We start from the raw sequence: 16747 nt of genomic DNA, 5'->3' as shown, positions 1-16747 counted from the left end.
ACATTTACCATAGTATTTGGGAATTACATGGAATGTATAAGTAAAATACAACATTGAATGAAAATATAGATAATATAAATATAAGCAGCATGCAATACACACAATCTGACTTTGTATCGTGTGCATGTTTTTGTGTATGTATGTATGTGTGTATGTATGTATGTATGTATGTATGTGTGGGGGCCAGATGTTGATATTGGAGTCTCTGTCAGTTACTCTCTGTCTTAATTTTTGAGACACAGTTTTGTACTGAAGCTGGAGCTCGTTACCTTAATGAGATCAGCTAGACAGTGAGATCAAGGGCTCCTCGTGTCTCTGCTTACCCAGGGCTGCAATGAGAAGTGCGATGGGGCCACCATTACATCTATAACATAGATCTGAACTCAGGGCCTCATGCTTGCTCTGAAAACACTCTAAATGCCAAGCCTACTCTCCTGCCCTTCAATATATCCCTTCTGAAATACTTTATTTCTAATATTTCATTACGTTTATCTACATTTCCAATGAATATGCTTAATATTATTCATGTTCAAAACTTCTGAGAGTAGACATTCGACTATTGTTTTTCTAATTTAAAATAAGGATTATCTTAATGACGTTCCATGAGAACATAATAACTAATGTATTTCAACTTCATTCAAGTGCACCTCCTCCCTTAATGAATTTTCCCTTTAAAATGCACAAATCCTGTTGCTAAAGTTATTGTCACTATAAAAGGACAGATTATTTTTATTTTCTGGCAATTATGAAATATACCTTGGCATTCATAAAAGCATTAAATGAAAGAAGACAGGTACTTGTCTTAACTTGCATAATTGTTTTTGCTCATAGCCCCACTATGTTGTTCTTATAAAATGAGGACCAGGGGAAGAGCAAGCGTGGATAACTGAAGGACAGCAAATTGGCTGTGGCCAGCTTTGGCTACATAGCAACACCCCAATCATTCATGAGTGACTTCTATAGTAAGGAAAGGATAAATGCCTGAATCATTTCCAGTTATAACATTTTAATATCTTAATTTAAGAAAGTTCAAAAGATTGGACTGCCTTCCCCAATATAGATTTCCTTCAGGTGAGAATGTATAAACACCGCCTGATTAAAATTGATGATTTAATACAATACTGCATTTTCTCTGTTACAGACAAAACATGGATGCATACGCCTGAAGCTTTATCAAAACATTACATCCCCTACAATGCAAAGGTAAAATAGTTATTAGGATATTGTCTGATTTTACTTTGTTATGTGTTGCTTTGAATAATTGTGCTAATTTTAGAAAAAATTGCTAATGCGTCAACGTTTCCTGGTAAGTGATCTTTGAAACTAATTTGACATTGCTTAAATAAGTAATGTAACATTACTTATTAAATTCATCACTTATTAAATGACTTATAAAAATCATTTTAATCTCTAAATTTATTTAAAAAGAAATGTGTACCTTTTGCAGTTTCTCGATCTATGTATTTTAATTCATGCTTTTCCTTATTATGAGTTGGACGCTTATTTAAGTTATTTTGCAATGTCACAGACTGGGAAATTAAACAACTTCAAAATTGACTTCCTTTAAATGTGTTTTAATATTGTGGTTCATCAAAAACAAATAAAAGCTCATCTGGGAAAGTGAGATGCAATTTTAACGTGTAGTTGGAATCCAAGAAAATAAGCAAATGAAATGGAAAACATAAAAGCATAAAATGTGGGTTTTTTTTTCATTCTTTCCTGGATTCCTGTGTTTTGATGAGGCAGCCAAAACACTAATACATGTGCCATTGTTTTAAAGATTGCATCTGCTGTTTGAAGGGACATAAGTTGTAAAAGGTCAATTAAAGAGAGACGAGACGTCGTATTTAGCAAAAGATTGAACTTGTTTACAGAGAAATCTGATTAAAAATTTTGCAGAGGTAATATTTGAGATTTTAAATATTGGGTTAAGACAAGCTCAAATTGCTGGACTCTGAAGACAACAGGGAGGGCATAGGAAACTTCAATATTTAAAGGAGAACTTATGGTTTTTATAGGTTAACAAACTATCCTCCGAGATATAATGAGCAAAGACTCAGGGATTATTTTAGAAAATAAAATGAAAAACGTTATCCAGCAGAAAATCAACTGTGCTTAGTGGGACCCTCAGCAGTGCTGGCTCATGTCCCTGTTGACAAGAAGATGTATATAATAGGATTGAGGACGAAATGACCACAGAATGTGCTACTCTGAACTGGGATTTGATAGGGACAGAAAAAAATGTGATTTCATAGAGAAATAAAAATGTTCTAATACTTCCCATGCCTCAGAAATAGTCCTGAAATTGTCGTATGCTTATTAATTTCCCTATATGATTGGTATGAAGGCTGATTGCCACTGCTTATCATAGTTATTGAACCTGAAAAAATTTATTGCCTATCCTGCTGAGTATTTATCATAAACAGCATTTGAGATATATATCTATATATCTGTGTATACACATACACACACATATAGCTTAAGACAGCTATTGTTATTTTAGGCTGCATAGTCAGGCCTTGACAGTCATAGTAGAGTGACATCCTTTAGGTGAAGCTATCAGGGCTATTTCATCTTTCTGTAAGGAAAATGCGTCGTATTGGAACTCCGGTTTGTTAGTATTGGGAGACTCTATTCTAATTAGAACTACCTTTTATTTTAGTACTGCAGGGGTACTGCGACAATGGAGATCTGTTATGTAGCCGGGGTTCAGTTGCTTGCACTGTACCAGACAATAACTGTAGAATTACTGACACTAATGAAAACCTATAGAGTGCTTCCCACACAGAGACCAGCATCAATCAATTCATAGGGTTTTAGCGTCAGGGCTTCACACAGAGACACTGTTTAATAAATGAATAAAGCACTAGGTGTTATTATGTGCACTTAGAGTTATGCGGCTTTTTATGGGAAAGCAGGTTAGTCTCATCTGTTTTATTTTACCTAATCTGTGAGGATATATATCATGGGAACACCAAGTAGCATCGCAGCAATTGAAGAACATTCATTTTCCTTCTTTGCAGTGCTTGTCTTTTTAGTGAACCTGTTTTAAAGATGTGTTCTCTTCTTGTTAGACCATTTACCATCTGAAAAGTCAGTTCATTTTCACAGGAAGTGGTTTAGTACGGCATGGGAGATTACAGACCACGGAACTAGACTGCTTTGACCGATAGCCTACCTAAAAATTTTAGCTGTGTATCACTGGGCAGACCATTTAATTTTTCTGTCCCTGGACTGTGCATTCAAGAATAAGGGAGACAATAACAGCAACTTCTTTTTTTAATTGAATTTTATTGAGCTCTACATTTTTCTCCGCTCTTCTTTTTGCCCTTTACCTCCCCTTCAACCCTCTCCCAAGGTCCCCATGCTCCAAATTTACTCAGGAGATCATGTCTTTTTCTACTACTTTTTTTTTTATTGAGAAAAGGAAGAAAAAAAAACAAGTTTCCACCTCCTCCCAGCCTCCCATTTCCCTCCCCCTCCTCCCACCCTTCTCCCCCTCTTCCCACCCTTCTCCCCTTCCTCCCACTCCTCTCCCCCTCCCTCTCCAGTCCAAAGAGCAGTCAGGGTTATCTGCCCTGTGGTAAGTCCTAGGTCCTCCCCCCTCCGTCCATATCTAGGAAGGTGAACATCCAAACTGACTAGGCTCCCACAAAGCCAGCACATTGCGTAGGATTAAAACCCCGTGCCATTGTCCTTGGCTTCTCATCAGCCCTCATTGTTCGCCATGTTCAGAGAGTCCAGTTTTAACCCATGCTTTTTCAGTCACAGTCCAGCTGGCTTTAGTGAGCTCCCAGTAGATCAGCTCCACTGTCTCAGTGGGTGGGTGCACTCCTGGTGGTCCCGACTTCTTTGCTCATGTTCTCCCTCCTTCTGCTTCTCATTGGGACCTTGGGAACTCAGTCCAGTGCTCCAGTGTGGGTCTCTGTCTTTTGTTGGTTAGATCTATGTATGCCTCTCTTAGGGTCTTCTTACATGAGTAGTTTTAGATAAAAAGAAGGTAGATGAAGTTGGAAACAACATAAAACATAAAATAAATCCCCAATAAATATTAGCAACCATGTACTAATTATTTTTACAAAACTTATTATTTTTCACAAAACTTATCAAAATGACAGTCCTATAGTCGGTTTTTATTATAAATGATTTATGTATCAATGTCAGACATTGTCACTGACATATATTTCATTCAACCCTTATAGACACAGGAGACAATGGTGCTCGTGAATTTTTACATGACCTCTGTTACTATTGATGTTTCTGATGGCCTCGTATACTGAATAGCAATGTTATCATAACTTTATGTTAGGAAACACATAGTGAAACACTGAATATTTTGCACTGTTAGTTGAGAAAGCTGAAAAACTGGGGTTTATTTGGCTTTAAAGTTTTGTGTTTTTATAAACTGAATGTGATAATAACAGGGAATGTATGCATGATTTAAATGCTTACTCTATATAAGGCATTGTTGGCTAAAGCTTTACTGAACGTTGGTATACCTCAGAGCTCTATAGAACATGCATATATTTGTGTAACGTCTATTATCATCAGTAAGCATGATAGCCATCATAAAGGTCACAGTATGCCCTTGTGTGGTTTCCATTGCTGTGATAAACCACTGACCAAAACAACTTGGGAAGGAAAGAGGTTATTTGTGTAGTAGGTTTCAGCCCACTATCAAGGAAAGCCAGGGCAAGGATTCAAGGCAGGAACCAACCAAGAGGCAGCAGACCATGGAGGAATACCGGCCTGTTTCCTGTTCTCAGTTTGTCCTCTCATACTACACAGAACCACCTGCCTAGATCTGGCACTGCTCACAGTGGGCTGAGCCCTCCCATATCAGTCATCAGTCGTGAAAGTGTAACCCAGACATGCCTGGAGGCTGGTCTCGTGGAGGGGATTCGTCACCATGGTAGGCTCCTCCCAGGTGATTCCCGCTTATGTCAAGTTGACAAAAACCAACCAGCACATACCACGTTCTCTGCCACTCACATGACACTCATGGGAAGTTGTAGAGACTCAGAGAATAGTACGTCACCCTCTGAGGTAGGATTCCCAAAGTTTACAACAGGGAGTGCCGTTTCCATCCGACAGGTGTGGCAGAGTAGTTTAAGCGTGAGCACAGTGAAGAAGGCACACATCGGGTGCAGCTGGAATACTGAAGTGCTGAAACAATTTATCAAATATTGGTCACCCAAGTGGGATAATTAGAATTGCGTTCACTATTTTTATGTCAATTTGACACCAGCTGCTTATTTTGAGAAGAGAAATTCTCAGTTAGGAAAAAGACTCCATAACATTGGCTCATAGGCAAGTTTGTTGGGAATTTTCTTGATTAAGGATTGATGTAGGAGTGCCCAGCTCAGTCTGGGTGTCAACTCTGGGTAGTTAGTTCTTAGTTATATAAGAAAGCTGACAGAGCAAACTAGTAAGCAGAGTTTCTTGCCTTGGGTTCCTGCTGCAACTTCCCTCAGTGATATGGAGTATGATCTGTGTTGAAATAGCAGCGGCGGAGAGCAATCTGGGTTCCCTGACCTGTAGGAAGCCCAAGGACCGCCCACCTCTATCCAGGTCTCCAAAGGTGAGCATCCAAACTGCCTAGGCTCCCCCAAAGCCAGTACGCACAGTAGGATAAAAATCCCATTGCCATTGTTCTTGAGTTCTCAGTAGTCCTCATTGTTCACTATGTTCAGCTAGTCCGGATTTATCCCATGCTTTTTCAGACCCAGGCCAGCTGGCCTTGGTGAGTTCCGGATAGAACATCCCCATATCGGGGGAGGGGGAGGGAAATGGGAGGCGGATGAGGGGGGGAGGCAGAAATCCTAAATAAATAAATAAATAAATAAATAAATAAAAATAAAATAAAACTGTATAGCAGAAAAAAAAAAAAGAAATAGCAGCGGCGGGGCTGTGTTCTCAGCACCCCAGCCGCCTGGCTAGCTTATGTCCCGAAATAACAACACACAAACTGTATTCATTTAAACACTGCTTGGCCCTTTAGCTCTAGCCCTTACTGGCTAATTCTGATATCTGGATCAACCCATCTCTAATAATCTGTGAGCACCGGTCTTACCTTACCGGGAAGATTCTAGCCTACGTCCATCCTGGGTCGGAGCTTCATCGCGTGCGTCTGCCTGGGAGTGGGGCATGGTGTCTCTCTGCTCCAGAGAGCAGAGCTGCCGAGTCTCTGAGCTCACTTCCTCTTCCTCCCAGCATTTTGTTCTGTTTACTCCACCCACCTATGTTCTAAGCTATGAGCCAAGCAGTTTGTTTATTACTTAACCAATGAAATCAACAGATTGATATATGACACTCCCACATCAGATCTGAAAGTTGTAAGATAAACCCTTTCCTCCCCAAAGTGTTTTTGGTCATGGAATTTTATCACAGCAATTGATACCATATCCAAGACAAGAGAAATGATAAGCGGGGGAGGGGCGTGTGTGTTTGAGAGAGAGAGAGAGAGAGAGAGAGAGAGAGAGAGAGAGAGAGAGAGAGAGAGAGAATCATAATGGACCATTTAAATTAGAGGGCGTTGGAAGTTCTTGCCAGGTGCTGACCTTGCAGATCATAGGGGTAGAATTCCCTTCTTTCTCTGAGAAATAGAAATTTCATCTCTGTTTCGTTCCCAGGATTTTTCAATTGCTTGTGTCAGGCCTGCCTAGATTATCTAGAATAATTGCCTTATTTCTAAAGTATCAATTGAGTGTAGGCATAAAGCACTCCTACAAAATGATTTCCTTACAGTATCGAGACTAGAATTTGACTGGATATTGACATTATAACTTGGGGAGTTTGCACAGAGGACTTCTGCTCATAAGTCTCATGACGGACAAAACTGGAAAGGGAAACTGAGAAGACTTTTTTGGATGACAGAAGAGTCGGTTAAGTCGTAAACTAAACATACGAGATTTTGATGATCTCTGTAGTTCCATGAGAGCTAATCTTGACCAGCAGAGGAAATCATTAGGCCTCCTAGGAAGCCATCTTAATGGCACAAGCATTAGTAATAAGTTTACAGAGTGGTAGGAAATAATAAGTCATAAAATAAGGTGATAAACATCAGATAATAATAGATGCAACATAGGAACAGATTATATATTGAGAACAGGAATATAACTACTTTCATGAAGGCTGAAAAAATAGTATTGTTAGAATATTGCCATCACTTCACCTTTGGCATGCACCGGTTTTATATTAAGGAGATTAGTTTGACATGAATGTTTTAGAATGGCAGTTGTGCCCTGTGAAATACATGATAACGGTCATTTGAGAAATCTTTAATTTTTAATTTTCTACTTGAATATTCCTGTCCCTTTAATTTCTTTTTAAGAATGCATTTTAGTTTCACCTCCTTTCATTTTACAAAGTAACTGACTGTAAAATTTTGCATTTGATCTTTGTATTGAAATCATTTTGAACCACACGTGGATACAGAATAGCAGGTTATTATTGAATATGTGTCAGTCTATGTAAGGTTCATTAGTTCTGATATTTTATTATGTGTCGTGACAGCATTAGTGCTAATTCACTGGAAATTTATCATCATTTCCTGTGTATTCTGTAGCAATGCTTTTTAGTTTACAGGTTATAACCTAAGGAAAAAGAATGCATTCTGAGATCAATGTGGTGTAGATCATCGGAAGCCCGCCTTTAGAAATAGAATAAATATAAAAAGGAAGAAACTCCCAGAATGCATGTGGCAAACACTTTTTTGTTCTACAGAATTATGCTCTATAGTCAAGGAATTCAAAAGCTCCCGCTTTCCAGTTGTGACCTCTAACCTGTTTTTCAACATACTAGACCAGATTTAACTAATTTAAAGTACAAATCAATAATTGGATAAAAACCCTATTGAAGCAGCTTCCAATTTTTAGAAAAATGTCTCTCGTTATAGCATTAGCTGGCCTAGAACTCACAGAGATATGCATGCGGCCTGCCTCTGCTCCCTGAATGATAGCATTAAAGGTATGCGCCCGATAGCCATATGGTGGTATACTCCCAGTAGAAGAGATGGTTTATAAGTTTAATCTCATGTCCTCTCTGAATACAGCATCTCACGACAATCCTTCAAATACTCATGGAGTCACAGGGTGATGAACAATGTACAAGACAATGAAGGGCAGCATTGAGCTCTGACATCTCAGTTGCCTTGTCTAAACGTTTCTCCTTTCCTCCCTCCTTCCCTCCCCCTTTCTTCTATTCTTCCTCTTGTTTTATGAGACCGGGTCTTGCTGTTGATGCCACGCTAGCCTCAGCCTGTAACACTTGTCTCAGGCTCCTTAGCGCCTCAGATTATTAGTGTGCCTGATTTCTGAGACACATTTTTATCTAAAATTGACCATAAGTAGCCAAAAAATTTATTCACTGAGTTCGGGCCAGATGTGATTGCTACTTGAATGAGATTAGGGGCTAGAGAAGAGTCACAGAGTCTGAACACATTTTGAAAATAAGGCTGTCAGGATCTAAAAGATGGATTTTATATTCACCCCCCCATTGCTATAATTAGAACATTAAAGCAGAAACTTTCAAAGACATCACCCACAAGGAAGCTGCATTTCCGTGCCCTCCCATTTCTGACAGAGGAGCGCTAAGTTGTCTCTTCTATGAAGGTTGAATACTGCCAGATTTTCGTTTCGATCAGTTTGTTGTGTTATTCATGTAACAATGATTTCCTGAATAAAGACTTGTGACAAATGTTTCATATATTTATTAAATAGTTTATTTTAAAATGCATACCTCTTCTTGAATCCACATACCTTAATACTTTTATTAAATGTTTATATTTAGGATATGTTCAAAGGATACTTGGAGTTGTAATTTAGTAGTGGAACACTTGCCTAGAGTATGAGAGGCATTAGAATCACTCCTCAGAAAGTATATACTCATGTCTTTATATGTACACATCATTTGCGATTCATATGTTATAAGTATAAAATAAATACATAATATATACATATAAAATAAATTAATAGTATAAGGTATGAAACAATGTACAAAGTACATTGCCATGTTATTTTATGTAATGAGCATTCTTTTGTTCTAGAGTCTAAAAATGAACAAATGTAAATAGAAACATAGACTTTGACCTTAAAACTTGTGGTTTTCCTGAAGAGAGATAACTGTCAGAAAAAGAATAGAGACTCTTGGGGGAGAACTCTATAAGTGCCGAGAAAGACCCTGAACTATAAATTTCAAGGAAAAATTTAACGAGGGAATTCCATCAGTTGTCAATATTTCCTAGTGATGTTGAGTCTCCTACAGGAACCAAGCTGTGTGTGCTCTCCTCTCGGTATGCTTTGAGGATTGCTCTCTCATTAAGCTATGCACCTTCTGACTACCCTTTCTCAATCCTCTAAACTTTTATACTGTATAAGCTCTTTTTTTGTTTGTTTGTTGTTTTTCAAGACAAGGTTTCTGTGTAGCTTTTGGAGCCTGTCCTGGAACTAGCTCTTGTATACTAGGCTGTCCTCAAACTCACAGAGATCCACCTGCCTCTGCTTCCCGAGTGCTGGGATTAAAGATGTGCACCACTACTGCCCGGCTAATCTATAAGTTCTTATTTGACTTCAAAAACAAATATAAAGAAACAGAAAACAAAATCAAGCTATCTATCTATCTATCTATCTATCTATCTATCTATCTATCTATCTATCTATCATCTATCCATCCCATAGTTTTCTATATGTATCGATCTCTCTCTCTCTAAATATGTCCTTGCATTTCATATATATATATATACTTGGTATATATTCAACATATATATATGTTTGATATCTATCATCTATCTATCTATCTATCTATCTATCTACCTACCATCATCAATCTATCTGTCTATCTATCTATCTATCTATCTATCTATCTATCTATCATCTATCTATCATCTATCTATCTATCTATCTATCTATCATCTATCTATTTATCATTGCATTTGATGTGATACACCAGAATCATATTATTAATGCGATATTTTCAACATAGACAGTATTCTGTCAACTCTGGAGTCTGCCTTAGTTGTTATATTTGGGAATAATTGAGTCCTTTCAATGTTAGGCGAAAAACAGAAACAAACCACTCCAAATCTTTTTCAGGATTTTTATTTTATTTATTTATTTTTTTGCTTGCTTCAGACGCTGTAACCAGTGGTGGTTTGCAGTAGCCGCCCTGAGAGTTTCACTGGGAGCAAATGACATTTTCTGCAGGCGCACAAGGGATTCAGTACTGCTAGCCTGGTGAATGTACAGAAAAGGAAACGTTTGACAGACCCATAAAGAATAGCACCACGATGATTATGCCTTGACATAATCTTGAGTTTCCCACAAGTGCAGTCTGAAGCAAAATATTTTGTGAAGTTTTTTCCTATTTTTAAAATCAAACCTAGGATCAAAAAGAAAGGCATGCAGACTATTAAGAATTCCTTGGGGAGTAGCATGCTAGAAGTTAATGAAGAGCGAGCCCTTCCATTAAGTGACCTAATGAGTCATGATAAAGAAAGATTTCAAATTAACGGAGTAATCTGATTAATGTTTAGGTTGTTTCTGATGAATATGTCACACACTAAGCTTTTGTGAAATACTTTATTAGTTTGTAACTTCACTGGGGAGAAAATATATAATGTCTGCTACTGTATCAAGGAAAAAGGAATCAGGGCTGAAACATATTCATACTGACCTCTGTGGAACCATAAAACACCGTGGAAAAGTTACACTTACGTAATATATTTCTGAAACACCCAAGATGGTTGAGAATTCTAAATTATTAGGACATTTCAGAGTAATTTTATAATGCCTATGAGAATTTGCCAAGTTTTCTGGTTGTGGCACAAAAAGAATGTAAAGAATTAGTGTGCAAAGTTCAGAAGTATTTTCTATAACCCATCTCACTTATTCAGCTATGAAATTTTCATTACAACATGGGCTCCAATGATAAATTCACTTCTGGACAGAGCTTTCGTAAGAAGTTTCCTGGAATTTTAGACTTGGTCTTTGGTGATGTGAGTCCGTACAATAAGTTCATTCCAAACATTTGCAAACAGAAGGATGCTTATGTAAATTAGCTGCTGTTTCATTTTATCCAATGTGGAAATGTTATCATTCTGTTAGAATTCTAGATAATTCTGCTTCTGCAGCCATAAGCCATGTTCTTTATGTGATATAGTAGCACTGATACACACTTAAAAAGAGCACAGAAATCTCTAAAAGGCTAGTCCCCCTCCCTTTGTAGTGGGAAGTTATAAAGTGTTTTAATACTAAATGCTGAAAATTAATATGGCCATCATGATATGTTTGTTATTGAGCAGTGATCCTGTCGGCTGTGTGCTTGTTAGATAAAAGGCAAATTCAGAAATTGAAATGACCGTAGACTACGTATCTTCTCAGTTCTTCAGACAAATGTACATCAGTGGAATTCCTGAGAATTAGGTTTTTTAAAGAGGGTATTAGTTGCTCACCAGGTTTTCTCACAGTTACTGAGATAATTAGCAAATTGTAAAGCTCAATTACTGTATACTATTATTTTACTTCTTAAAATGCTCTAAACAGTATTCCAAAGTTCCTAGAAACTGAGGCAGAAGTGAAGCCATTCATTCCAGTTATTAATGCTGCCGCATTGAACTATGCATTGCTTTGTGTATTTAAAGATATCACATGTGCTACAGATGCAAAGGTATTGGGTTTGTTACTCCAGGTCTATCATTTTCTTGAGGAACCTATTCTCCTTGGAGGGATATGTTGCTCAGCCGAGATATAGTAGCTAGGGCCCAGGACCTTCCCCAAAGCAATGTGCCTTACCTCTGAGGAGAGGATGGGGGTAGGGTGGGAGCATTTGTGGAGGGAATGGGAGGAGGGGAGAGAGTGGGAACTTGGATTGGCATGTATAATGAAAAAAAAAAAGATGTTTGTTTTCTTCTTTAACAAAATAAAGAAATTTATTTTAAAAGAAATATGTAAAAATTTAAGAATATAAGTACATTTCAGTGTATATAAATAGCATGTAAGTTTAGTTGATTTAAATGCCTTATTTTCAAAAAAAGAAAAGTGTCTTTATGAAACAAATGAAATGTATTGTCGATTAGTGTAGGTAAAGAAACTTATTTGTGGACAAATTATATTTTTGAAAATGGCACGAAATGATCTCCTTAAATGTCAAACCGTAGAATTCTGAAGCTTGAAATGTGAATTCAAGGAACTGAGCAGAAAGCAAAACAGTGAGGCAGTGCTTGAGAAAGGCCACAGACATTGGAGGCTTTCCTGGAGATTATTTCAGGAGTTGTTTTGATGAGTGGCTAAAATCAGAATCTGCAGCATCAGAAACCCTGGGCAGGAGGTGAGCATTCTGCAGCAGAACTGAGATTTGAGAGGTGATGCTAAGAAGAAGAAGCTGTCACAGAAGGTGAAATACACAGGGCACATGTGGGTTGGGGGAGTGACAGAAAGTGAGTCAGAATCAGCATCCTTAATACATTCCACATTCCATGGCCTCATTTCAAATACTATCTACTTCAGTACCCATGACTCTGCATCTTTGAATTCAGCCAACAGAGGCAGGAAACTATATTGATATATAGCTTAATTTTTTTGCACTTGTTCCTTAAACAGTGCAGAATATCAAGTGTTTCCATAATATTTAGATTTTATTATAATATATGTAATCTAAAATGAGTCCAGGCAGTGGAAGGATATGTGTGTCCTATAAATAGGCCTCTTTACCTGAGCGGGTTCAGTGATAGCTATATCTATCTGTGCCCTGCACCCCTCCCGTGAGCACTAAGGGGTAACTGCCTTGACTAGGAAGACAGTAGGGGGGAAGTTCCCTTCAGCCTGTCCCTGCTGTCCTGCTTCCATGGTGTGAGGGGAGGCAGTGACCAGCTCATTCAGGCGCAGCAAAGCTCTTTAGAAGATAATCTAAGGTCCCAGCTCATGGTACTCGCTACAGTTTTTGAAGACATTTTAGAGAAAGTAATCTTTTATCTTTTAGGCAGTAAACAAATACATGTATTTTAAATCCCACTGAAGTTATTATTTTCTCTCTTCCAATGGCATACAATATGGGAACCTTCATCTCCAAATCAATTTTACATCTACTTTACATTCAAAGGCATCTGTGGTTTCCATGTTGCTTCAGTTTCTGGAAGGATGTTTATCGCCACCTGGTTTTGTTCTTTTCCTTACGTTTTTGTGGGAACGAAGTGCTTTCCTCCTGAACTTTTAATATTACATCAAGGAAGTCAAAATGGATATCATGTCAGTCCTTTTGTTGGTCCGATAGTATGGAGCCTTTGAACACTGAGAGAGCAAAAGAGAAGAAATGAGAGCCTCTGAAGCCCTAAAGACCCATGTGGGCTTTGTAGCCTTGGTCTGAGAAGCTGTCGCAGAGCACAGAGAACAAAATGTCATGTATGTGCAAGTGGGCCATTTACACTAGCGTGTCGATAATTGGTTATATTTTCCAAGAATAATAATGATGTGCCCGAATATGATGCATACTAATGATTAAGATTTAGGCAGTGCAGAAAAACACAGAAGTATTAAAATTCACATATTGCTTCTAATCCTACCAGGCAGAAATCACCCAGGGTTAACCTTAAGCTAATGGTATTTCAAGAACTCCATTCTATACAAATGTGCAACAATGGGTATATAAATCAGAAATGACTTTAAAAATAGGTGATAACTCTTAGCAGTAACCTTGTGGGCACATTCTGACCATCTCATTAACCCTCACAAAGAACCATGAGAATAAGAGTGTTAATATTTATAATTGGAGAACTGAATTGTAACATCGATCAAATCGTAAGTCGGAAGCGAGGCTGAGGTTGAGTGGACGTGGAGAAAGAACTAGCTTTATAAATAAGTTATAATAGACATATTAAAATAAAAACATGTGACTTGAATTATCAGATGAAAAATCGAAGTTACTAAATTCGAGGTATGCATCTTTTGTTAGAATGGTTATTAGCTCTGGGAAGATTACTGGAAGGTGAATTCTGAGAACTCGCCCTCTGCCCTGCTTCTCGTTACAATGTGCACGTACAAATGATAAACAGTGTGAAGTTTCTCTACACTCCTGTCTTCCCTGCTCATTTTACTCGGTCTTGTCAGGATTCATATCAACTACATTTACGGGGCCGGAGAGATGGCTCAGAGGTTAGGAGCATTGCCTCGTCTTCCAAAGGTCCTGAGTTCAATTCCCAGCAACCACATGGTGGCTCACAGCCATCTGTAATGGGGTCTGGTGCCCTCTTCTGGTCTGCAGGCATACACACAGACAGAATATTATATACATAATAAATAAATATTAAAAAACTCCATTTACTTCTGAAAGCATAATTCCTTATTATAAATAAAGATTTGGACTCTATTTCACTTTCCTTAAGAACCATTTCTTGTCTGTGCCCAAGGCCTTGATTAAGTTTTTTTCCTAAAGAAAAAAAATGACACCCAGCATCCTAGGTTCTGTGGGATATTTTCCATCAGAATGCCTGGCTGACTACTATGCCTTTAATAATCAATAAGGGCTCTTATCCTTCTTGACTGGTAAACAACTTCTGTTTCAAGGAGCAGGAACTCCATTGGATCATCCATGTTTTCCTTCTTTTGGTTATTTTCCAGTTGCACTTGCTGATAGCCAGGTTTATCCTCCCAAATGTGGTGCTTCCTCCTGCCCTTGCTGGATGCTCTCACACCTCAAAACGTAGCTCACTTCCCATCTCTTAATGGTTTTGCCCCTAGATCTCATGTCTGAGCTCTTTCCCCTCATGCATAATTCCTGAAGATATACTGTTAATAGAAGACATGAGATCACATAATCATGTCCCAGATCAGTCACGTGACTCTTTTCAGTAAGTTTATTTCCCCCATCTTAGCAGAGTTGCAACTGAGTGCTCTTGGCTTCCTGATTTGCTGAGTGCATTTTTGACATTATCAAGAAATCAAGGCACTGCATATGAAATAATTCTCTTCAGACCTCACTTGACATCGGCAACATGACCTTCCTACTGAGTTCTCCTTGAGTTTCCTGGGTCCTCATGCTGTTGCATCACTTCTGACTGGCGCTGAAAGATTGATGTTGTCACAAATAGCAGACACACTTGTGTGAACGTAGCCTTACTAGCTCTAGGGAACTTGGATGGTTTTGTGTCCTTCCCAGACCAATCTCTATGGAGGGAGGATGAATTCATTGGCAGCCTATGTCACGATCTTCTAGACTGTGTTGGCTTTCTGGAGGGAAGGCATGTACTTAAAAAGGAAAAACAAGCTTTAACTGGAAAGAGGAGAGTGACTACTCACAAACCCTTTCTACTACCATGATTAACTTTGCTCTGTCTTCTGCTTCCTCACTATTCCTCACTATCCTCACTATTCCTCACTATCTTGTCTTGAGATTACTTACGTATTTCTCCTTCTCCAGGAAACTGCCACCAACAATCAGCTATAGGATGGTGTTCCTCAAACTCCCTGCAGCGAAGTAGCAGACTTTTATGTTTTGTTTTAACAAAAGGGTCTTTCATGGAGACCATTTTATCCTAAATCAATAATTTTCAGAAATCCTACAGAGACTAGAAAAACATTTCCTCGTCAAAATGCCTTCAGAATTTAGCCAGGGTAACTGTTGATGCCTGTTGCGATCTTGCCGGCAGTCGGTTGGCAATTCATACTATTTGTGGTCTGCTGAACGGGCATGTCATGCCCACGGATTGCCATGCTCATTTCTGCGGTACAATACGATTTTGCAATAAATTCCATGCTGTTGTTATATCTCTTCTTTTTCCAGATCCTATGTTCTCCAAGTCAGAAGTAGTCTCTTTATAGTGAGATTTCATTATTCCACCTACTGATGGTTGCCCTACATTTCTGTCACTCATAGGAGTGGTCGGTGTTTGTTTTCTCTGCTTTTCTCCTGTGCCCTTTTGATTATTTTTTATTTTTCCTGTGTAGGTTCTTTTGTTTTGTCTCATCATCTCTTTCTCATTGTTGCTTTCTTCGGAGGAATTGCGTATACAGTGAGCATACCTGGACTCCACTTCTTTTCTTAGCAAAATCTCGGTGGTCTATAGGTCACTTCAGGTTTTTTTTTTTCCTGGCGTAGTTTGCGATCTTGTGCTTATATATATTATCCTCATTCTTATAACTACACTCTGAATTATTTTAATTTTAATTTTCTCTTTTAGAAGTTCATAGATTTATATGTGATTTATCTTGATCATATCCACTCCGCACACCCCTCAACTACCCACGTGATTCCCCATCACCCTTCCTCCAAACTTCATGTTCTCCTTCTATAATTTTTAATTAATTAATTCTTTCTAATTCACTGAATTTATTAGTGCTTTCCTTATGTGCGTGGACATGAGAGTCATTCACTGGGTCCTGGGGAACCTACCACTGTCATTCGACCATCATCTTTTGGCAGTTAGGGTCAGATATTGGTTGTCTTCAAGTCTGAACCCTTATGGTAAGGCTTATCGTAACAATCAGTGATCACTATGGTAATATTGGTCGAACCTGGTCCCCCGAGGAAATGGAATGGACAAGCCATGTAGGACTATCTGTGCAATATAGTTCAACATCCCGTGTCTCTACCATGACCTTTAACAGAACAAATAGAAGTTTAAATTAAAAGCTGGAAACTTTTTCAGTATGTGGTTATAAGAATGGGATAGAATGGGCTGGAGAGATGGCTCAGTGGTTAAGAGCATTGCCTGCTCTTCCAAAGGTCCTGAGTTCAATTCCCAGCAATCACATGGTGG

The 16747-nt window shown here is 38.4% G+C and overlaps 1 protein-coding gene across 3 annotated transcripts in view; it reads left to right on the top strand.

Moving 5' to 3' along the window:
- Nucleotides 1-16747, top strand: part of Gulp1 (GULP PTB domain containing engulfment adaptor 1) — a 243316-nt gene that overhangs the window by 159051 nt on the left and 67518 nt on the right. For all 3 annotated transcript variants that reach the window (XM_075956217.1, XM_075956219.1, XM_075956218.1), the window contains exon 3: nt 1142-1203. In XM_075956217.1, coding sequence (XP_075812332.1) covers nt 1142-1203 — 62 coding nt within the window. The remainder of the gene's footprint in view (nt 1-1141; nt 1204-16747) is intronic.

Source organism: Microtus pennsylvanicus, chromosome 22, assembly GCF_037038515.1.
Source record: "Microtus pennsylvanicus isolate mMicPen1 chromosome 22, mMicPen1.hap1, whole genome shotgun sequence".
Taxonomy (NCBI): domain Eukaryota; kingdom Metazoa; phylum Chordata; class Mammalia; order Rodentia; family Cricetidae; genus Microtus; species Microtus pennsylvanicus.
Note: the sequence above shows the minus strand (reverse complement) of the source record. Positions and strands in the feature narration are given on the sequence as shown.